Consider the following 23,926-nt stretch of genomic DNA (forward strand, 5'->3'; position numbering starts at 1 on the left):
AAGAGCCAATCTAGGATGAGGAGCTTTATGAAAGTGTCCCTTGCCTACCATCTCTCTTCCTAGTTTAAAAGCCTACTTCTTGGCCACCTCCTTTGTGTACACCTAAGGCCTCTCCTAGAAATGAGAGTGTTCTTCCCGAGGGCAGCCTTACACCACGGCAGCCTGTTCCAGCTGTGCAGAGGAGTACCCACCACAGTTCACTGACTCAACTGTTTGCAAAGTAAATCTAAATCCTGGACTAGGGAGCCCTGTGCAATGCTGGCCCTGCCTTCACAAAAGGAGGTGGCTTCGTGAGGGAGACATCTCTTTTCTCCTCTGTATCCTCACCTGAGTCCCCAAACCTTTCAGAAGCTCCCTAAATCTGCTGGAAAACAAAGAACCTTCTCTTCTCTTTGCAAGTGGCAAAGAGAAAGAGGCAGAAAAGCTGAGAGGAAAAAGGAAGGCAATAGCAGTGAAGACTTGAGAAACAGACCTGGTTCATTACTTTCTTTTACCTTCCCAGTTGGCTGGGAATGTTGGGGGCGGGGAGGGGGGTAGTGCTATAAATCAGGAAAGATGGCATTCCGGAAAGTGAGGTCCGTGCTGGAACTTGAGAGAGACAACTATGCCCAATGCCACTGGTGAGCCTGTGTCCAGAGGCCGGCTTGGCTTCTTCGCATCCCCATAGCGCTAGAGGAGGGCTGGCAGCTGGTTGGGAACACACAACTCGGCAGGGGGAACAACTGAGAAAATAAGGCTGACAGGAAGACACGAGCGAACAAGGGACCCACTGAGACGTACCCTCATGGCTCTGGCCCTACTGGGCGGGACTGACTGACTGTGGGGGAAGGGGTGCCTGAGAATTGGGGGCGGGTATTCCTTACAGTGGGGCCTTTCTGGCCCCCTCTTCCCCCAAGCCCCGCAGTTTAGTGGGTGGTGTAGCTGGAAAGCTAGTCTCCCTCCTGGCACTTTCCAGTTCACCCTTTCACCGGGTACCTCCTCCGAGTTGCAGAGGGTGGGGGGCGGGGGTAGGGGGAGCCAATCCCGGCAGCTCCTAAGGGGGGAGGCGGCGGTGACAGCCGCGGGGAGGGGGCGGAGGAGAGGCGGCTGGGCTCCGGCTCGGCTTTCTGCTCCACTCTGCCTCCCGCTCCACGCTACATAGCTGCCCAAGACTCTCGCTCCTGCCCCAGGACCCCGTGGTGGGCCCTAAAACCCAGCGAGTTCCCAGACAAAAGCCCTGTCAACCCCTACTCCCGGCCCCCAGCCCCGGCAGGTCGCTGCGCCGCCAGGGGGCGCCGTGTGAGCGCCCTATCCCGGCCACCCGGCGCCCCCTCCCACGGCCCAGGCGGGAGCGGGGCGCCGGGGGCCATGCGGGGCCAAGGCCGAAAGGAGAGTTTGTCCGAATCCCGAGATCTGGACGGCTCCTACGACCAGCTTACGGGTGAGTCAGTGGCTCAGGGGTCCCGGGCGGGTGGGCGGACTCCATCCCCCTAGACCCTTCCGTTGTTTGACCCTAGCTTGGCCCCTACCCACACTCTGCCCCACTCACATGTATGTACCTTCCAGGCTGGTCTGGGCGGCAAGACACAGGGACCCAAAGCTTAGGTTTCCTAGGGGGTGAGGAAGAGCAGGTGAGGCAGGTGTGGAGAGGCAGCAGGTGTAGGCGTGTGTGACACTGGGCTAAGAGTGTGTCTGGAGTGGGAGGTGTTACGTGCGTGAGCACCTGTCATTCTGTGTGTCTGTGTATGTATATGTGCGCCTCCCACAGCTAGTTGCCATGTGCCCTGAGCTTTGGTGACAGCTAGGGTGAGTGAGACTGCATGAGGCAGTGCGTTTTCATGGCCTGGCCAGATGTTTCAGTGTGGTTGCTGAGGACCCTGCTGCACTCGTGAAGTTGTTTTGATTGTGTGTCTGTTGCATGTTCAACTGTGTGCTTTGAATGATTCTGTATGAAGTGGCATGTAACTACCAGAGTACATCGAGGTGTCACTTTCTGTTGCTGTGTCTCTTTATAAGCTTTCTAAGGCTTCTGGGATGAGCAGTCATTACAAGTATGTTTGTGGTTGTGGGGCCGTGGGTTGTTTTAGCATTTGGTACTGTCTGCTCCTGTGTGTGATGCCTGCAGTGGGGGCTCTGAGAGTGTTAATGGCATCTCTGTTCTCGTTGCCTCTGTCTTTCTGCTGTTGTAAGGGTCTTTAGTGTCCCACACTAGTTCCCTCCATTTTTCTGCAAATAGTTCAAGGACATAAGGGACCCTAGGGACCCACTACCCAAACAACCTGGCTTGACAGTGCGACCAGGGTCCTGCTAAAGTCAGCAGCAGAGACTCACTCTCAAAGCTGACGTCCTAGTCCCCTTCTGGAGTTCTGGAGAAGCACCCTATGGTTCTAGCACGTGGCCCCTGTAGAGAGCCCTTGGTTAGTGCTGGGTCAGTTCCTACCCAACAGGATTACTCAGACACCCCTTTAGAACTTCACCCAAGCCTCACTTCCTCGCTCTCCTTCAGAGCCAGGGTTAGAAGTCATGGGCAGTAAGACTGCCCTCATGCCCCCACCCCAAATCACTTTGCAGCTCACTTTGGGAGGGTCTGTGAGACCAGGAACATTACATCTATGTATTTGTAGAGTCCTGAGCTTGATAAGTAGATTGTGTTTATGCCAATGACTTTGGAACCTTGGTATATTTCCATATAAGTGCTTTGTGCGTCTCATTGTGCAGGCGCCCTAAGAACTATAACCAAGAGAAGGAGGGAGGCTGTCTCTCCAGACTGAAACAAAGCCAGGCAAGTGGGCAAGACCATGATCCTTGCCCTTCCTTAAGTGGAATCGGGGTTAGACGTGGGAACTCCAGAAGGGGACTAGGACGTCAGCTTTGAGAGTGAGTCTCTGCTGCTGACTTTAGCAGGACCGTGGTCGCACTGTCAAGACCCCCAGAAGGAAGAACATTCACCATGTGGAATTGAGGGGCCCTGCTATCCAGTGCTGTGTATCCACCGGCAGCTTAGGTGGATACCCTTAAAAGTAGTAAGGGTCCATGAGCCCTGATTCCCAGATTGCGCGTCAGTTTGCTTCCTGCCCTGATCCTCCTCTTAGCGACATGATCTCCTCCTTGCCGGGCTTCTTTATTGGTTTATTTTTAATTAATTTATTGTGAGATGGTCTTTTGCTATGTAGTCCTGGCCTTGAACTCACAACATAACTCAAGCTGGACCCAAACTTCAGCTCTCCTGCCTCAGCCTCCCAATGTGTACCGGCATGCCCTGCTTTCCTGCCTTCCTGCTGTACCGTCTGATCAGTGTGGCAGGACTTGGCCTCGTGTCCCTTCCCTGTAAAATAGGGAATTCTATGTCTGCATCCTCCTGCCTGGCTGCTGACAGCCTCCCAAAGGATATAAGGAGGTCCAGCACCTATAATGACCATCGGCATCCTTGCAGTACATTGCTCCGCACGTGACTCTAGAAGTGGAAAAAAAGGCTGCCAAGACCTCCCATTTGTATAGAGGGGCTTGCGACTGGAACGGGCTGATTGGATCCCCAGGGGGAGTCGTTGTCCACGGTGCTGAAGCACTCTCCAGCCTTCCCCTTCCCTATGCAGGCAGGATTCCTCAATTGCATTTGGGGTGGAGGAAGAAGCTGCATCTCTGTCTTCATCATGTCTTGGTCCATTAGCTTGGCAGCGCAGTGGCCTTAAAGTTATGCCTCAGAGCATCTTAGATACACCCCGACTGTCCCAATTTCTCCCAGCTGAAAACAGTTGGGAAAAACAGTTTCTTCGTCTGGATCAGGTAGATTGTGATCCCTTCCCCCTTTCTTTGTTTCTTACTTGCTTAGTGGGGCAGCAAAGTAGGGAAAGGCTGCCATCAGCGCTCAGCAGCGACCCCATCTGGAAAGAGGCAGAGAAAGGGCAGTACAAACTGAGCGGGGAGTTGGGTCCTGACGGGAGCCTGGGTCCAGGATCTCCTGAGTCTTGTTCCTTTGGCAGTTTCGTTCCTGGGTGTGGAGCGCCCCCTTGTGGCTAAAGAGCCCTCCATACGAAGCTAATTCCTCAGGAGCACTGTTGTTGCTAACGGGATCAAGTTGACAGTGTGGGGGGTTGGGAATAAGTGTCTCCGCTCCTATCCCTCCCCCACACAGTGGACAAAATTGGATCATACCTTTTCTATGGCCTTCTCGGGAGTTTGAGGTGTTAGTGACGGAAGGATTTACATGTTTTGCTTTTTGTTTGTTTGGTTTTTTTTTTTTTTTTTGGTTTGTTTTGAGACGTGGTTTCTCTGTGTAACAACCCTAGCTGTTCTGGAACTAACTCTGTAGACCAGGCTGGCCTTGAACTCACAGAGATTCGCCTGCCTCTGCCTCCTGAGTGCCGGGATTAAAGGCGCGCGCCGCCACCGCCCGGCTTTACATGGGGTTTTAACAACAGCAGTAAGTCTAGAAAGGGATTTGGACAGAGATCTATGGATGAGGGGACTTCTACTTGTTGCATTTGTCTGGAAGCCAGCATATGATGGTCGGGTTTTTAGAAGACTGGAAAGACAGCAGCAGACATAGCTCTGAAAGGGCTGTTTAGCCAGGAGGCAGCACTGGGCACGCAGCACTGGGCACGCAGCACTGGGCACGCAGCACTGGGCACGCAGCACTGCCGCCTCCTCAACACACTAATGCACTGTCCTCTTTCTCTTCCCTCCTGCTCTCTCCCATCGGCCCAGGAAGTGTGGAGAGTTGCCATGACAACTCTGTCCTCTCACCCCTGTAGCGTCCCTGTGCTAATATGGGAGGTGGGGGTGGGAGAAACAGCCAGAAGAGGGGTTGAAATGGAGCAATAAAAGATAAGATCTGCCTGGTCCACGTCTGTAATCCCAGCGTTTGGGAAGATAAGACAGAAGGAGTGCCATGAGTTCGAGGTCAGTCTGAACCATGTAGCAAGTGCCAGACAAGACCCGATCTAAAATAAAAGCAAAAAAAAACAAAAAAAAAAACAAAAAAAAAAAAACAAAAAAACTCGTACTTCAGTCATCAGCTTTTCTTTCAAAATCCGTGTGTGTCTGTTTTCCTTACCAGGAATCCAGAAGACGTTTGGAGAGAAAGCTGTGAGCAGAGAACGCCCTGTCTCACTGCCACACCCCCATCTTAAGATCTTGGGGGTGGGGTACAGAGTGCTTTTGATGACCTGGCCAAGGTGCTCTTGTGAAGCCAGCAACCTGCACGTGAGAGAGAGGCTCAGGGTCTGAGACTCCGGTCTGCCAGTCTTGCCCTCTTGCACCGCCCACTCCAATGGGGGCGGCACCGCCCCTCAGTCAGGGACCTTGGGGGCGGAGCTTGGCCAAAGCGCTCCGAGCTGAGCCATGAACCGCTGCCCCCGCAGGTGCCGGAGCCCGTTGGGGCAGGCAGCCCGATCCCTCTACCAGCTGGTGACTGGGTCGCTGTCGCCAGGTATGAGGAAGGGAAGGGAGGGGCAGGACCCCTCTAAAAATGAGTGGCTTGGTATTGGAGCCTTACAGAGTTGGAGAGAAGGGCTTCTCACGGGAATCTGAAGGAACAGGGGCTCGCACATGATTGGGGTGAGGGCAAGATCTCCTGACAGAATAGAGCAGGGGTTAAGGATCACTCACGGAGCAGCAGGATAAGATAAAAGGAAGTGGCATCATGGTCACAACACTGGAGAGGAAAGGCTGTTCACTGAAGGGTGAAGAGACTCGGGCAGGGCGCAGGGATTGGGAGGAAGCTTGAGCTTGCCGTCGCTGAGCTGGGAAAGGGACAGCCCTGTATTGCATTACTTAGGTTTTATGGGGTGTCTTACAATACCCTATCAGTGTCAGAAATAACAAAGGGAAAAATGAAGCTAGAACAAGCTAAGCTCACTAGCGAGTTCATGCCTGACCAGACGGATGAACCGTGTGGCACAGATTGTCACTGCTTTGTCGCTGGGAGTCTGTGTTGATGGGATTGTGCTTTCCTTACTAAACTGTGTGTCTCCAAGGCTGTGTATCCTGGCATTGCCAGGGTTATATGCTTTGGAGTTTGGTTTGAGAACCCCGAGTCAGTAAACTGATAAGGGCTCTCATGAAGTTGTACCGTTGCCCGAAGTTTGTGGGGTTTGTGTGAATTGTGGTTTTCGTGTGGTACTGTTGATATTTGTGCATGCTTCCACTTAGGGTTCCTTAGGGCTGCCTGGGCCCACAGAGCCTGGAATTCCCTCACAACCTGGCCCCACAGCATTCCGGGATCTGTAGTTCCCCGCCTCCTTACATGGGTTCCACTTGAGCCCCTGGAGTATAGTCAGGGCCTGGGGCCATTTTTTGTCATGTATCTTCAGGAGGAGGAGAATTGAGGCCCAGTAAGAGTCATGCTTGCAAATCTCTTGGGGAGCATGTATCCCCTCAAGCCCCCTGCTTGGGCTAGTCTCCAGTGACAGATGGCTGGAGACAGGCGGGGCCAGCTCTCAATCACTGCAGGCATGACTTCCAGGACCCAAAATAGCCCCACGGCCTAGGGAAGTCATTAATCACCTGATGCAGTGGGGGCTGCAGGATTTTTTGATCAGCTGGGGATGGAATGAGCTGGGGGACTGAGAGAGGGCTTTAGGGATCTTTGTTAACAGAATGGCAGTGGAGAGCAGGTGGCAGGGGTGTGGGTTCCTCCACAAGGCAGTATTTTTCCAGACTCGAACCATGGAAAACAAATGACTGAATGATAGCAGCGTCTCTGTGGTGAGACTTGAGAGGTCTGGGAAGGATCAGCCCAGTGCCCTGACGCTTTAGTCTTGAGTTCTCACTTTGCCTAAAGTGGTTCCATTAAGATTTCACTCTGGCAGAGGGGGGGCTGGATGTGCGCCTTTAGTTCCAGCACTCGGGAGACAGAGGCAGGTGGATCTCTGTGAGTTCAAGGCCAGCCTGGTCTACAGAGAGAGTTCCAGGATAGCCAAGGCTATATAATAAGACTTTGTCTCAAAAACAAACAAAAACAGGAAAAAAGACAAAAAGCTCTCATTGTGGGAACGAGAATGTGGCCCATAGGTCCTGTGCTCGCCTCACAGGTGGTAGACCCAGAGTTTGATCCCTAGCACCCCAGAAGTGGATGATGAGCTAAAGAGAGTGGAATAGCGAAGTCAGGTGTAGCTCAGTCTCACTAGGCTCTAAGACTTGAGAAGTCTTCTTAGGGGGATGGGAGACCCTAGGGAAGAGCAGGTCCTCCCTTCATACAGACCCTTCTGCCAGAAACTGGGACCATTTAGAACCTGGAGTCCCTATGAAGCTGGGATAAAGTCTCTGAAAGCTGGAAGGAAAAAGGAAGACACATGGACAGGACAGTTGGCTACAAGGTTGTCAGTCTGTCCATCTCTCCGGGAGCAGAGAGCAGGCACGCTGCTATGATCCCCCTTTCCCTTTTAACTGAAGATGGTGCCTCTTTCAGTCCCGAGAGTCTGGTAGCATCCATAGAACCCTTTTAAATTTTGTTACCCTTAGCTCCCCCAGGATAAACTGTCTTCTTAACACTCTCAAGCCCATTGGTGAGATGATAGAGAGAGTTGGCACGAAGTCATTCTTTACCAGAATATTAATTACTCCTTACTTAGGAAAAACCACTTGGTGAACCTCGGGTTCCCTCAGGTTCATATGGAGGTGGCATGAAGTAATACATATTCATAACTAGCAGGCTCACGGGATGCAGAGCTTTCCATAAGGTAAACTGATGATGTTTGAGCCAGAATTTTTAAAGATTTTATTTATTTATTATATATAGAAAGTCTTCCTCCATGTATGCCTGCAGACCAGAGGGCGCCAGACTTTCATTACAGATGGTTGTGAGCCACCATGTGGGTGCTGGGAATTGAACTCAGGTCCTCTGGAAGAACAGTCAGTGCTCTTAACCCCTGAGCCATCTCTCCAGCCCTGAGCCAGATTTTTTTTGAGGTGGGTCCTTACTATGTAGCCATGGCTGGCCTGGTACTGGCTATGTAGTACAGGCTGGCCTCAAACGCCAAGATCTGCCCACCTCCACCTCCTGAGGGCTGGTATTACAGACACGTGTGCTTAGCTTAAAATTGGGCACATTGGAACAGGTAATTCCAGCATGTAAGAGGAGAACCCAGGAGAACCTGGGTTAGCCTGAGTTATGTAGCAAGCCCCCAGACTCAGGATATAGCTAAAAAACAAACACCCCAGAGGTTAGGGATCTAACTCAATGTTAGAACTTTTTTTTTTTTTTTTTTTTTTTTTTTTTTTTTTTTTTTTTTTTTTTTTTTTTTTTTGATTTTCGAGACAGGGTTTCTCTGTGGCTTTGGAGCCTGTCCTGGAACTAGCTCTGTAGACCAGACTGGTCTCGAACTCACAGAGTTCCGCCTGCCTCTGCCTCCCGAGTGCCGGGATTAAAGGCGTGCGCCAACACCGCCGGGCTGGTAGAACTATTTTTGTAAAAAAAAAAAAAAAAAAAGTGTTTGTGCAGGTGTCCTCAGAGGCCAGAAGAGGGCGCCAAGTTTCCTGAACTTGAATCACAGGAGTTAGTGAGCGGTTCGCTATAGGAACTGATCCCAGGTCCTCTGGATGGGCTCCGAACTGCTGAGTCTTCTCTCCAGCCCCTTGGAGGCACAACTGTTATCTAGCATGTGCAAGGCCCTGGGTTTGATTCTCAATACCATAAAACCAGCTTAGGTTAGATTTCCCCTGACCTCCCGATCAGAAAGCTTTTTTCTGCCTAGCTCATTGAAATGGCCTGCTAGAACAGCTTGTCGCATACTGCTTGTACGACAGGACAATTGTAAATGGGCTTTTCTGCATGGGGGCTGTCTCCCTACCCAATGAAAGTTAGGCTGGGGTCTGAGTCGCCTTCGCCTTGTTCACAGGTGACAACCTTGTGCTCACTCTGTCTTAAGTTCTTATTTTGAGTGGGTTTCCTTCTATGGCCCAGCTGGTCTGGAGCTCGAGAGGGCCTCCTGCCTGACTCTCTCCAGTGCTGAGATCACAGGTGTGTGCTCCTGCGCCTGTTTAGTCCAGGGTTTGCTGCTGCTGCTGTTCACTGTTTTTTCAAACATCTTGACCATCCAGGCACTCGGAATCTAGTTGAGGACACGGGGAGAGATCTGGTTCAATCTCTGAATGATCTCTTCTTAGCTGGGTGCCTTGAGCAGGCCTCCTTATCTCTCTGACTCTCTGTCCCTCCGTGAAAGGTACGCAGTGCTGCTTGCTGTAGACCTCATGGGGTTGCCACGAGGAACAGTGTGATGGCACACACCTGTAATCCCAACCTGTGAGAGAGGGCAGTAGGAAGATCGGGAATTCAAGGCCATTCATTCTCAGCTACTGGAGTTTGGGGCCAGCCTAGGCTACATTAGGACCCTGTCTAGGGGCTGGAGAAATGACTCAGCAGTTGAGTACGGTTGTTATTCTCACAGAGGACCTGGATTCAGTTCCCAGTACCATGGTGCCACACAACCGCCCGTAACTCCGGTTCCAGGGGATCTGGCCCCTCCTGTAGACGTCCACAGGCATCAAGCATGTATGTGGTGCACATATACACATGTAAGCAAACACTTATACACAGAAAATAAATCTAAAAGAGGGCTAGACCCTATCTAAAAAAAACAATAGAAATTAATTATAGTAACAAATATGAGAACACTTTGTGAACTGCCGAGTGCCATGGGACTGTGGAGGAATATTGTGACTAGCGGTGGGGATGCTTATTTAGCAGTGGCTAAACTGCCCAATAACATTTTATGTTTTAGTTCTTTCATTTCCACCAAAAAGTTTGTGAGGTGAAAACCTGAAACACGCACATTAAGAACTCATCAAGATGGGCACTGGTGGCACACACCTTTAATCCCAGCACTCAGGAGGCAGAGGCAGGCGGATCTCTGTGAGTTCAAAGCCAGCCTGGTCTAAAGATTGAGTTTTAGAACATCCAGAGATGTCTTGATCGAAACCTTACCTCGATTGAAAAAACAAACAAACAAAAACCAAGAACTCATCAAGGAGCTGGTGAAATGGCTCAGCCAGTAAGGCATTTCCCACCAAGCCTCATGACTGGAGAGAACCAACTCCTGCAAATTGTCTTCTGACCTCTCCATATGCCATGACACTTGCCTGATCTCTTCCCTGCAAATAATGCTTTCTTAATGTAAGGGGGGGCACTCACCCAGTTAAGTGCAAGTTATAAACTGATTTGAACCAGGGGAGTCTGGAGCCTTGGCCGTGATACCACCTCTCTCTTCTGTTTCTGTTACTAACAAGATGGAGTTAGGTACTGTGTCTTGTAGATTCAACAGGGTATTGCTTTTTATTTATTTATTTTTTTTGTTGTTGTTTGTGTTTTTCGTTTGTTTGTTTTGGTTTTTCAAGATAGGTTTCTCTGTAGCTCTGAAACTAACCAGCTCTTGTAAGCCAGTTTGGCCTCGAACTCACGGAGATCCGCTGCCTCTGCCTTCTGAGTGCTGGGTTAAAGGCGTGCGCCACCACTGCCCAGTGTGTATTTTGTGTTTTGTTTTTTAACAGGGTTTCATGTAGCCAAGGCTGGCCTCAAACCCCCTGTGTAGCCAAGGCTGGCCTCAAATCCCCTGTGTAGCCAAGGCTGGCCTCAAACCCCCTGTGTAGCCAAGGCTGGCCTCAAACCCCCTGTGTAGCCAAGGCTGGCCTTGAATACCTAATCCTCCTGCATCCACTTCCCAAATGCTGGGATCACAGGCTTGTGCTGTGCAGCCCAGCTCAAGGAACTGGGTACAGGACTGAAGCTTCGACAGAAGAGAATTAAGAGACTGAAGCTGTCTGGAAAGGATGGTGAGACCTCTCTGATAGTGGGAAGGAAAGCTTCCCGGGCTTCGAGGGTCATACAGGTAGCCCTGTTTGTGGGATGGTAAAGCGGCCAAACTGGCTGAAAGAAAGGGCTCTCTTGAGATAGCAAACGGGCCTTAAATGCCAGGAGTGGGTTGTAGTCCTGGAATATTTACTGTTTTCATCTGTAAAGCAGTAACTTCTAAGGTATGAGAAACTGCAGCCAGCTTGTGAATCGACGCCCTTCTGGCCACCGACACAGGGGAGGTGGGCAACAGAGGACTGAGACCAGGAACCCTGTCTCTTTCTAACCTTCCAGAGCAGCCGGAAAGTCCGTAGACACCTAGGGGTAAGACAGGGCAGGAGGTAGACACTGACCCCCAGTGGTAGCTATGTGGAACTGCAGTTGATTCCTCTCCTGGAGCAAAGGGATTGGTTCCCGCCTAATTGAGACTCATCCAGGAACTGCAGAGTGGACCATCCTGACAAAAGCGGGAGCTATCCGAGAACCGAGCCACTCCGGACAGGCCCGGAGTCAGACTGGGTTGGAACCGAGGCTCTGCTGTTGGAAGTGTGCTTTGTCTGGCTCTGGCATCTCCACCTGTCTTCCTGATTTAAGGAGAAAGCTCGATTTGATAGCATCATCTAGTAAACCCTGAGTGCTCCCTTGCTCTGCCAGGGTGACAGTGTTAACTCAGAGGGCCTGTGTTATGGTATACAGACTCTGAAGGCCTCCCCACCCCCACTCACTGCCCCTTACAGGAAGGGGAAAGACTCCAGAAGAGCTTGGGGGCGCAGGGCACCTTGGGAGTTAACATTTGCCTCTATCCTGGGCTTCTCCCCAGGAGGGATCAGACTTTGGTGTATTCAGGATGAGGCTTTAGCCTGAAGGGAGAAAGCACAGCCCTCCCCACCTTCCCTTAGGAGCTTAGCCTCGGTAAGTTCCCTTCCTGGGGGGTCATGAAGGGGCCAGTGGCCCTTTTCCTGTCTAATCTTCCCTCCTTTGGGCCTCAGTTTCACTGCCTGTGGCCTGTGGGAAGAGAGTGCTTCCTGCCTCATGGTCTCCATGACAACCGCGATCGATGCTGATAGTGTCCTTCTGACAGGAGAGGTCATTTCTCTCCCCTTGTGTTCTCACACAGTCTCTATCAATATATTAACAGAGCCAGAGACCCGCTCCCCAATTACACACGCATCCATGGAGACCCACCTTCGGACCCATGGCTCACAAGCCTCCCAAAACAACCCTTGCCCCCCACACTCAGGAATCCCCACACATTGACACATACTCATTCCATAGACACCCAAGCCCGTCGTACTCCCAGACATCCTTTGTGATAGGTGCACAATCCCACATAAACGCAGACACACATGAAAAAGGGGCATACGTGTTCCTGTAGCGATAAGCCCAGGATTACACACGCAGTAAATCAGACAGAACTCAGTAGGTACTCTTCCCCGTCAGGTACTCACGCAGGTGCGGGTCATACTTTCCACATGTCCTCCCTTGCTACCTGCCTTCTAGGGACAACTCTCACTGTTGCCTCTGTGTGTGTCACAGAGTGACCGCGGAATGTCTGGGGGACGCTCTCCTCAAGAACTGGGGCAGATAGATCACAGCCTCCCTCCTCTAAGCCCATCTCCCTCGAAAGATCCTGAGGCTGGTCCAAAGACTGAGGAGGCCAGAAAAGGAGAAGGCGGAGGCAGGCTGTGGCTGGGAGGTGTGGGGGGCAGAGGCGGGGAGAGAGGGGAAGGGAGGAGACCCAGGGCGGGAGACAGGGCAGGAGACTGCAGGGCTGTCTTTCTCTTACTCAGGCAGGGGAGTCCGAGGGGGAAGTGGTGTGGGGCAGCCTTGTGTCTGAGCATCAGCAGGTGGGGGTCATGCCCCAGGACAGCCATGACCCTGGAAGGGCTGGAGATGGTGGCCGTGCTCGTGGTCCTGGTTCTTTTTGTCAAGGTCCTGGAGCAGTTTGGCCTCTTTGAGCCTGTCTCCTTGGAAGGTAACCCAAGTAGCTGGGCACGTCTGAGCTGCTATTTGGGGACCGGGTTGTGCTACTTGATGCCTGGGGACACGGGGGAGCAGGTGAGTGAGGGACATCTAGGAGAAGTGACAAGTGTATCCTGGGAAAAGGATTTATGGGAGATCCCAAGGGAGCTGATCTGAGGGAGGAGCCGGTGTCTGGAGATGGGTGCTGAGCAGTGTGACTGTATGGGGGAGGGGCATGGGGAGACCTTGAGAAGAAGCTGGGGCGTGCCCCGAGCAGCCTGGAGATGGGCAGTGTCTAGAGTAAAGAAGGAAGCCTGGGGTAACACCAGGATAAGTCCCCTTTGGAGCCAGAGTCGCACGGTGACTTCAGGCCGGGGTGCTCACAGGTAGGAGTTTTTCTGTGGTGCGTGTGAATGCAGCGTGAGACATGGGTGTCACCCTGTGTTCATGTGGAAAGGAAGATGACTAGTAAGCGTGCATATGTGAGAGATGTGGTTACCAGAGTGACAAGACTTGTGTCTCTGGGAGATACTGGACGTGACTGTTCTCAGACCACTCAGAGGACTGTTCTCAGAGGACATATGGCCAAGCCTCTTTAAGTAGTAGGTTGAGTGTTTAACTGTTCCCAGTGTTCCCTGAGGACATATAGCCCCAGACTGAGGCTTAAGATGGGAGTGGACTCAGGGGTACAGGAGTGGGAACATTGTGACCGAGACAACTGTGACTGTCCAGCCTGGGGATCAAGAGCGGATCAGACCATGGCCTGGACATCTCAAGCCCTTCACCTCCTCAACTCCGTATCAGGGGATGCATTGGTGAGGCACAGGGAAGCACGCATGCCCCACCCACCCAGAGTTTTGGCCTCCCCTCCCCCCAGCAAGAACCTTGTCACTCTGTGGCTCACCATCACCCACTATTAGAGACAGGCAGGAACCATGACAGGCAGGGAAAGGGGGGCTGTAGGCTAGACTCCTGAGAGAACTGGAAAGATGTTAAGGAAGCCCGGGACAAGAGGACGGTCTCGGAGTTGCCTGTTGTGGGGTTCCGTAAGAGCATCCTCTACCCTCTGGCTGCAGTTACTGAGGCAGGAACAAGGAGTTAGCCAGACTTCCTGAGAGGCTGGGCCAAGCTGTTCATCACAGTGAGGTCATCTGCCTCTCATTTGCCATCCCCTTTAGACTAAGGTGGTGAGCAGGGGACCATGTGGAAAAATCCAGCCTCACAGGAGACAGCCGCAGCCTCTCTCTTCCACCTTATTCCATGCAAGCAGGGGACCTGGGGGAACAGAGAAGGTGGGAGGAACAGGAAAGCTCCCCACTGCCTGGTGACTGACAATACCATCAGACCCTGGGTATAATCCGGCTTTGGGAAACCAGAGTCCAGGCTAATGGAGGCCTGGGACAGGGGCCAGGCCACCATTGATCCCTAACTGGCCCATTGCCTCTCCCACCTTTCAGTGGCTCTGGGAGTTAGATGGGATAGGTTGGAGGAGAGAAGGGTGTAACCTTAGACAGTCACCCCCTTGGGGGCAGATGGAGCCTGATTGGGAGGACCGTGTAGCATAACTGAAGGAAGTCGGGCCCTAATAGGAATGAAGTCATCCCTGGTCAGGGTACCAGAGCCAGCGGGTCTAGCCCCATTGTCTGTAGGCGAGTGCAGCTGAGAGACACGGGTAATAGTGTTAGGGTCCCCTGGGGTTCAGTGGCAGAGAAGGACGTGTAGAAATGAGGAGGGCACAATGAATGGGCTAGCCTTGAGCCCCGATCCTCCTGCCTCCGCTTCCCAAGTGCTAGAACTATAGGCATGAACAATCACACCCAGCTCCTATGATCTGGTACTGCGTCAGAGTCTGCTCAAGTGTTTCACCTTCAAAGAGCTGGTCATACAGAGGAGGATCTGGGAAGTACCAGCTTTTGACTTGGACGAGCTAGCCAGGAACAGGGAACCGCGGTCCTCTGAAGGAAGAGTGGGGGAGCTATGGAGTAAGGGATTTCGAGAAAGAAAAGTGGGTGTGCCCAGGACCATAGGTATGTGGGTGCCATGGGGACTGTATTAGCTACTTTTCTCATTGTAGCAAAATACCTCATAAAAGCAACTCCAGCAGGCCGGGCAGTAGTGGTGCATGCCTTTAATCCCAGCACTCGGGAGGCAGAGGCAGGTGGATCTCTGTGAGTTTGAGGCCAGCCTGGTCTGCAAGAGCTAGTTCCAGGACAGGAACCAAAAGCTACTGAGAAACTCTGTCTCGAAAAATCAAAAAAAAAAAAAAAAAAAAAAAACCAGAAAGGAAGAAAGGAAGGAAGGAAAGAGGGAGGAAATGAAGGAAAGAGAGAACAGAGACATAAATGTTGATCCTCAGCCCAATTCTCCTCTTTTCCTTTTTATTCAGTCTGTGCTCCTAACCCATATGATGTTACTGCCCACATTCATAGTGGGAATTCCCTCCTTAGCTAAGCCAATCTAGAAATATCCTCAGAGATAGTTAACTGTGAAGAGACACCATACAAGGCAAGAAAGCATTTCACTGGTGGCTTGTTTTCAGTTTTAGAGGATCAGTCCATAACCATCATGGTGAGCAGCAGACAGCACGGCCAGGGAGCAGTAGCTGAGAGTTCTACATCCTTCCCACAGGCAGCAGGCAGGGGCAGGGGGAGAGAAAGAGAGAGAGCAACTAGACCTAGCGTGGGCTTTTTAAACCTCACACCCAGTGACACATCTTCTCCAACAAGGCCACACCCCCTCATCCTTCCTAAACAGTTGCACTAGCTAGGGGCCAAGTATGCAAGCATAGGAGCCTCTGGGGGCCATTCTCATTCACCATCAGAAAGACACAGAGGTGTGTCTCCTAGGTGACTCTAAGCTCAGACATGGCAAATCTACCCTTTGTCGACTCAACACACAGATACATCACATTGAACCGTGACGTCCCATCCCTGGTCTTCAAAGGCTCGTGGTTAGCTCATATTGCAAAATGTGTTTAGTTTATCTGTATGAGTTCCCCCAATGTGTGTGTGTGTGTGTGTGTACACACTGTGATGTGGATGGAGTTCAGAGGTCATCCTTCAGGAGTCCCTGCTCACTCTCCATGGAGTGAGGGCTCCAATGGTTTCTCTGCTGCTGTGCTGTGCTCCAGGCTATGAAGCCTGTGAGCTTCTGGGTAGTTACCCTATCTCTGCCTCCCATCTCACCTTAGGAGCACTGGGATAACAAATGTGTGCCCCCACGTTCTATTTTTCCCCTGGGTTCCGAATATTGAACTCAGGACATCAGGCCTGCATGGTTAACGCTTTTACCCAGTGAACCTTTTCCTTGGCCCATGATTTCCCAGACTACTGATAGTTTTAAAACTGTTCGAAATCCCAAAGTCTGAGACTCAGGGTTACTCTCTCAACTGTAAGCCCTAGTAAAGTAGCAAGAACTTACATAATTCCAACACACAATGTCACAGGGCAATTATTCTCATTTTAAAAGAGGAAAAGGGCAGGGCAAGCAAGGGTTGGACCAAAGCAAGACTCAAAGCCAACAAGACAAACACTAAGCCCTGTTGTGCCACGCTTGGTGTTGGTGGTCTCGGTGCATCATCCGGGCACCAGTAAGTCTTCTGTGGTCTCGTATCATTGTTATTTGTAGCACACATAGCGTCTCTCATGAGTCTGCTCTTCTTCACGCCTGTAGCTTCCCTCCATGGCTTCCCCATAGCCCTGGCTTCGGCAACACCCTGTTCTGAATCAGCTTAGGCTTGACCTTCACAGGTTTGTGTAATATCCTCTCCAGGGCAAATGCTCTTGCACCAAATTATATCTTGAGTCCCACTGACTGTGTTTCTATTGACATTCATGCCTTCTCCAAGTTCACCGAAATGGCCCACTGAGCTCTGCTTTTAGTGTCTTAGGCTTTCTCTAGCCCATGGCTTCTAACTTTTTATTCCTCTCATAAAGCAGTTCTAAGGGCCTACAAACTACTCACTTGGATTTATGACAGCAACAACCCCTGGTACCAGCTGTCTATGGTAGTTACTTCTCGCTGTGATGAAAATACTGGGGAAAACAACCTAAGGCTTTATTTCGGCAGACAGTTTGTAACGATTGTCCATTGTGTCAGAAAGATACAGTAGTGAGGGTTATAGTACGCCTCATTGTTAGGAAGCATAGAGAAAGTTTTACTGGCATTCAGGCCTCCCCCCCTTCTTCAGTCTAGAACCCCAGCCTATGGGATGGTGCCACCCATTCCTTTTTCAGTTAAATATCCAGAGGTGTGTCTCCCAGGTGAGTCCCCACACACACACGCAGGGTTTCTCTGTGTAGCCCTGCCTGTCCTGGCACTTGCTCTATAGGCCAGGCTGGTCTTGAATTTAGAAATCCGCCCACCTCTCCCTCTGAGTGCTGGGATTAAAGGCATGTACCACCACTGCCTGGCTTCCTAGGTGAAGTTAGCAATGGATATTAAGATTTAGGTCACAATGTCATGGTTATGCCTTTTTGGGACAAGGTTTCGCTATAGTTTCAGAGCCTGTCCTGGAACTAGCTCTTGTAGACCAGGCTGGCTTCAAACTCACAGAGATGCGCCTGCCTCTGCCTCCCGAGTGCTGAGATTAAAGGTGTGCACCACCACCGCCCGGCTGGTATATGTCTTAAGATCCTTAATGCATAGTGTTATGATGTCTGAGGGTCCTTGTATATTTTATGTGGTTTGGTCATGCTGTGCATGAGACGGTCTATCTGGGTCTCCATATGTGTAATCATGTTTTACTTTGATCGTATTTGTGGATAATAGAGTATTAGGTAAAAACATATGTTTGTGTATGTGGTCGGAACAGGCCTGTGCCATTAAATGTTACTGTTATCTATGTCACTGTTGTTCTAAATGTGATACAACATGCCTCTGTGTGTGTGTGTGTGTGAGTGAGACAGAGAGAGAGAGAGAGAGAGAGAGAGAGAGAGAGAGAGAGAGAGAGAGAAGAGAGATTGAGTCCTATTCAGACAATCCCTTAGACTAGGCATTACCCTGAGGAGCTGGGTTAGCAGTTAGCAGACACTGAGGCCGCCTCATTCTTGCCAGCCGTTTCTCATAATACAAAGGGACCAAGCTCCAGTTGACGATCCATGCCTGTGAGACCCAATAGGCGACCTGGCCCCAGCTGTCCTGCCCATCCCTACCCCAGTGTTTATTGGTGGTTGGAGGGGAAGAAGACAGGAACCCGGAACACAGGGGAAGTGGGAGTTAATGTGCCTTCCTGGGGTCTTCTCTCTCCCCAGGCCACCCTCCAGGGCCCACTAAAAAAGCCCTGAAGCAGCGTTTCCTCAAGCTGCTGCCGTGCTGCGGGCCCCAAGCCCTGCCCTCAGTCAGTGAAAGCAAGTGCCTCTCCTATGCTTCCGGGGGCGGTGTGTGTGTGTGAGAGAGAGAGAGGGGGGGGGGGGGGGGGGGGGGGGGGGGGGGGGGGGTGAGAGAGGGGGGGGGGGGGGGGGGGGTGATAGGAGGTGGGGTAGGAACTGGGTCTGAATGTGAGGCCTGTGGCTGCAAACTGGAATGTACGTCCGGATCTGAGTGCCTGTGGGCATCCCTGGTTTGCAAAATGGAGGACCAGGGTTTGTTGTATGTTAGACTAAAGCCTGAGCCAGTGTAAGCATTTCCAGTGTGACCATGGCAGGGTGTCCTAGCTAACCAGGTTACTCTGCGCCTCTGTGGCTTCCCTACTGTTTTAGACCTTGGAATGTATGTCAGCTGTGCCCTAACAGGGTGTGAGGTATAGAGGGTGGAGTCCACCTTCCCAGATGTCAGGATGCTGAGGTTTTTCTGTCCCAGCCTGGTCAACTAAGTGGCTACCAGTTGAGTGGCCTCCTTTTGTCTGTAGGTTCCATTTCTTCAGCTGAGCCTTGCCTACCTTGTAAAAGCACACTGAAATTTGCAAGCTATAAAGGCCCTGTCTGTAGCTGTTTGAGCACCTAACCTAACGTTGCTTCTTCACTCGGATGGGGCCACCCTGAGAGCTAACCCAAGAAGGGGGCTGTTCATGAGGGGTCCATGTTGTCATGGATGTCTGTGCTCACTGTGTATGTGCCTGTGTTGTGGGTCTGGGGTTCGTGTGTTGAAACACTCATGTCTGTGAGATTTTCTGTGAGCGTGGGGCCAGGGGAGTGTCTGCAGGGCTTGGTCTTCTCGGTGACAATTCCCTCCCTTCAGCATTAGCTGCCCCAGCCTCCCTCCGCCCCCACAGACCCCGCCCGCTGGACCCAGGTGACTTACTCTCCTGGTTGGGGCGGGATGGGGGTACTTGCCTGGGGGCTGGACGGTGGGAGCTGGGGTGGGATCGGGGGTGGAGTCAAGATTGGGGTCTGAACAAAGATTGGCTGGAGCTGGGTGGGGCATGGCTCGGGCATGGCTGGGATGGGCGGGGCTTGATTGAGATTGGGTTGGAGGTGGGCTCTCCCAGGCTGGGGCTGGGCTAGTAAGAGTTGGTCAAGAAAGAGCCCTTCGTGGTCCCTCAGAAGCTCCTGGGCCCCATTATATCCCCTTTCTAAGAAGTTGCGGCGGCAAGGGACTGTCCCCAACCCATCCCCAGGGGCCAGTGCTAAGTCCGTACCTCTGGCTCTGGAGCCAGATGTGGCCTCAGCCCCAACAGACCCCGAAGCTGACCAGTGTCTTTTCTGCTTTGACTTCTCAGCTCTGAGTCTGACAGGCTGGGCTGGGTGTAGAAGACAGGCTAGGAAGGAGCGGGGAGGGTTAATAACTGAAGATTACCCAAGCCGTCTCAGGGGCCTGGCCTGAGGCAGAGCTATCCCCTACCACTCCCCGCAGACAGCGTGGAGGATGAGTTTGAACTCTCCACCGTGTGTCACCGGCCTGAGGGGCTGGAGCAGCTGCAGGAACAAACCAAGTTCACTCGCAAAGAGTTGCAGGTCCTGTACCGAGGCTTCAAAAACGTGAGTAGAGGGCGTAGCCAACTGGGCAAGGGCTGAACCGGAGAGGTCTGGTGCTTGCAATTACCTGGAAAGTTCGGCCTGGGTACTTTGAAGAGGGAGATGGGGCCCAGAGGCCAACTTTCAGGGCCCTTGGGGTGGCAGGCTTGTGTGTTTATTTGTACACTGGGGAAGAAGTCTTCTTGCCAGTCAGTACCAGAACTCTGGTAAGTTCCACAGAGGCAGGAGATTTGTCCTCCTCCTGGAAGTCTCTGGCCTAAGGGTGGCGGTGTGTGTCTCTGCTGAGTCTGTTGTCCCTGTGCAGGAATGCCCCAGCGGCATCGTCAATGAGGAGAACTTCAAGCAGATATACTCTCAGTTCTTTCCCCAAGGAGGTGAGGAGATGGTAGACACCCAGGGGTAACGGCTGTCCATCCCTAGGCTGAGGAGGGAGGTGAGGAGATGATAGACGCTCAGGGGGTAACCGTTGTCCATCCCTAGGCTGAGGGGGGAGGAGGGTTCTGGAGGGCTGGGGATGCTGAGATAACGGGAGCTGGGCAAACTGCAGAAAAGCAGCAAGTCCCCTGCCTGGAGGCCCAGTTCACACCCCACTGCTCCTCCACAGACTCCAGCACCTATGCTACTTTCCTCTTCAATGCCTTTGACACCAACCATGATGGCTCTGTCAGTTTTGAGGTGAGCTAGGAGAGATGAGTCAAACAAGCCCGTTTCCTTGGGCTTCAGGGGGCCAAGGTTTCCACACCAAACCCGAAGAATGGCTTGGCAAAGTCAGCTCCCCTCCCACCTCCTTTTCAGGACTTTGTGGCTGGTTTGTCGGTGATCCTTCGGGGAACCATAGACGATAGACTGAACTGGGCCTTCAACTTATATGACCTCAACAAGGATGGCTGTATCACCAAGGAGGTGCAGGGCTGCTGGAGGGCAGGAGGGGCCGTGTGTGGGGTTCTGGGCGGTGATGGCGCAAAGGGGTCTCATAAAGAACAATGTACAGCTGTGTCAGCAGTAAGGGGGGAGGTCCGTCCTTGGCCCTAGGCCCCTAAATTTGGAGGCTGGAGGCTCTTGGGGGAAGTAATCTCATTTGGCTCAACAGGAAATGCTTGACATCATGAAGTCTATCTATGACATGATGGGCAAGTACACATACCCCGTCCTCCGGGAGGAGGCCCCAAGAGAGCACGTGGAGAGCTTCTTCCAGGTACCTGGGTCTGGGTGGCCTGGGGGCCCTGGAGTGGCGGGAAGGGGCCCTGGAGTGACAGGAAGGACCAGGACCCAATAAGCCTCTTCTCTAAGACTCTCTCATCATCCCCTTGTTCCCTTGTTCTCCCTGCTTGACCACCTTGCAGAAGATGGACAGAAACAAGGATGGAGTGGTCACCATCGAGGAGTTCATTGAGTCTTGTCAAAAGGTACGGCCCCTATTTCCCTGGTCTCAGCTCTAGGCCTAAGTTAATGGAGCCGGAAAAGGCCCCTGTTGACTTTATGTCACCCCCCCACCCCAGTCCTGTTCTTCCGTGACCAAAGGGAACTTAGCCCTTCCCCACCTGAGATGCCCCTGCATATCCATCCTCTCTACTGCCGGCTGTCCCCATCTCTGGTTCCATGTCTTTCTCTGTGTCTCTGATGAGCTCTTCTTTTTTCTCTCGCTCTCTTTACTTCGCCTCCCTCACACCGTGCACCATGACCGTAGGACGAGAACATCATGAAGTCCATGCAGCTCTTTGACAATGTCATCTAGCCCCCGGGGACAGGGGTTAGTGCATCCTGGGGGTGACCATGCTCTAGTCCTAGTTCAGGTGAACCTAACCCTTCTCTCCCAGGTCTCTCCTCATTCTACCTGTACCCTGGGGGCTGTAGGGATTCGAGGTCCTGGGGCTTCCGTAGTCCAGATCCCCCAGAGCTAAGTGGCAGTCGTGGGCAAAGTCCATCTGGGAGGGGGCGCTCCCCACTCCGGACGGCTCTCATCCCCTTCTCACCAGACACCCAGTGCTGAGTACGCTGAGGCCATCCCGGTGTAGGGACTGAGTGGTTCCTCACCTCCCGCCCCCACTCTAGCAACCACATTAGACTGAATGTCTCCTGCTATGGTGCTTCCCCCATCCCTGATCTCATAGACGCCCCTCTAAGATTCCTTTCTCAGAGAACATGCTCTGCCCATGTCCCTGGCTGGCTTTGCAGCCTAGCCTTTGAGGGTCCTGTAAGAAGGGGGACAAGAAAGTAGAGCCAGTGATTGGGTCCTAGGAATTGGTTGGAGTGGAGAACAGAAAGCCTGGGCAGGTTACGAGAGCCCAAGTGGGGCTGCCACTGCCAGGTTCTATGGGTCTAATGGCCCCGGATAGCAGAATATAAGTTCCCTGACTTCCCAGAAGGCCTTATGTCCTTAGCAATGTCCCAGAAATTTACCATAAACTTCCAGTGTCTTAGGAGAGCCTGGGATCCAGATATCTGGTTCCTCCCGGAATCCTCTCTATCCTTCTTGCTTGTATGATGAGAGTGGTGGCCAGGGGAAGATGAGTGGAAGGTGTCCCGGACGATGCCTTCAAAGTCCCATCCTGCCCTCCTGCCTGTCACCTGTTTTGATGGCTTCAGTTTCAATTTTCCATGGCCTCTACATTTAGAGGCGTGGAATCAGGGATTTTCCTGAATTTGAGTCTTAACCACTCCTCCCAGTGGCTGCCTTAGGGGAACGGGAGGACAAAGGCAGGCACATCTGAACCCAGTATGGGGGCACTCATTGGAATGGGTTCCCAACCCTCCACAATGCCCTAGGGTCCCTCTCCCCCTCTTTAGTCTACCCAGAGATGCCCCTGAGCTCACCTAGAGGGCAGGGACCCTAGGATCCAGGTCGGACCTTATTGTCAGCACCCTGCCATGCTGCTGCCCCTCCTAATATGCCGGCTTGTCTCATTCCTCATTCCTCACCTTCCCAGTCGGCTAGGGTCTGAGGGGAGGGGCCGCACAGAGCCCCTCCTGTCAGACATTGTTGACTGCTTTGCATTGTGGGCTCTTCTACATATTTTGTAAAATAAGACACCAGATCCAATAAAACAACGGCTATGCACAGCCTGCTGCCTCTGCTTCTTTGTCCCGCCCACCCCACAAATGCCGTGGGATCCAGATGACAGGCCTACAGCCCTTCAAAACCCAAAAAGGTGCTCGCCTTTTCAAGTATGGCCATCCCTTGGCACATACCCGAGACTCAGGAAATCCATCTGAACTTAGCCGCTGCATGAATCTCCTCCTGACCTGAGAACGATGGATACTGTCTGAAGATAATGTGTGCCAAGGAATTTGGTTTTTTATTTTCTTTTGCCATAAAATGTATTTTATTCCAGTTCTAGAAAATAGAGAGAGAATCCTTCCATTTATTATTCTAATCCAACATGACTGTGAGTTTTGGAAAATAGAAGCAAATACATACATATAAATATATATATACATTATATATTTATACATAAATATATATGTATAATGCATATATACATCTACATATTTTCAGACTTTAGTCTCATTGATGTTTGAACCTTTTTTTTTTTTTTTGGTTTTTCGAGACAGGGTTTCTCTGTGGCTTTGAAGCCTGTCCTGGAACTAGCTCTGTAGACCAGGCTGGACTTGGACTCACAGAGATCTGCCTGCCTCTGCCTCCTGAGTGCTGGGATTAAAGGCCTGCGCCACCATCGCCCGGCTGATGTTTGAACCTTTGTTCTTGTTTCTCTCTCTTCTTTTAAGAAATTTTTCCTGGAAATCAAACCCTGGTCCTCTGGAAGAGCAGCCAGTGCTCTTAGCTGTTGAGTAACCTTTCCAGCCTAAGATTTTTAATTCTAAGTAGGCTCTGGGCCTGGGGTGGATTCTTGTTTGGTCTTTGTTTCTTAGCCGAGTTCTGATGGTGGATATGTTGGCTGTTGCAGAAAGGGGGTTGTTTTGTGGACATTTCCAGTTCATGAGTTCTTCCCAACTTCATTTCCCCCATAAGCTCAGGGAACAAGAGGGATTCTCTTTTGTTGCTTTCTGTCCATAATGATTAAGAACTATAGAAACTCACTGACTTACAGCATAGGCCAATGTTGCTTTTGCAACTACTAACAACTGGATAGATGCGCAGTTTTCTTAGATCCAAACGTCAGGCTTCTGAAGCTACCCTCACTCCACTCTGTAAAAGTTTAAAGTATGTGTGTGTGTGTGTGTGTGTGTGTGTGTGCATCCATTTCCTATGGTGTGTGTGCCTGTTTGTATGTGTGTGTAGGTTGTAGGTGCTCCTGCATCTACCTGCATAGGCTGGAGGGTGAGT

The 23,926-nt window shown here is 51.8% G+C and overlaps 1 protein-coding gene across 5 annotated transcripts; it reads left to right on the forward strand.

Moving 5' to 3' along the window:
• Positions 1 to 527: 527 nt before the first annotated feature.
• On the forward strand, positions 528 to 22,955 carry Kcnip2 (potassium voltage-gated channel interacting protein 2). Of its 5 annotated transcripts, none has more exons than XM_050145131.1 (10): positions 528 to 1,420; positions 17,980 to 18,075; positions 18,860 to 18,958; positions 19,520 to 19,644; positions 19,946 to 20,015; positions 20,246 to 20,316; positions 20,437 to 20,544; positions 20,732 to 20,836; positions 20,985 to 21,047; positions 21,329 to 22,955. In XM_050145131.1, the coding sequence occupies exons 1-10, from the start codon at positions 1,348 to 1,350 to the stop codon at positions 21,374 to 21,376; spliced, it is 858 nt and encodes a 285-aa protein (XP_050001088.1). In that variant the 5' UTR covers positions 528 to 1,347; the 3' UTR covers positions 21,377 to 22,955. The 5 variants fall into 5 exon arrangements, with proteins under 5 accessions (XP_050001088.1, XP_050001061.1, XP_050001080.1 ...); XM_050145104.1 differs by having other exon boundaries at positions 18,905 to 18,958; positions 21,329 to 22,954; XM_050145123.1 differs by lacking the exons at positions 17,980 to 18,075; positions 18,860 to 18,958 and having other exon boundaries at positions 21,329 to 22,952.
• The last annotated feature ends 971 nt before the right edge of the window (positions 22,956 to 23,926 follow it).

This window comes from Alexandromys fortis, unplaced genomic scaffold (assembly GCF_014885135.2).
Source record: "Alexandromys fortis isolate MF-2015 unplaced genomic scaffold, M_Fortis_MF-2015_v1.1 scaffold_16, whole genome shotgun sequence".
Classification (NCBI taxonomy): domain Eukaryota; kingdom Metazoa; phylum Chordata; class Mammalia; order Rodentia; family Cricetidae; genus Alexandromys; species Alexandromys fortis.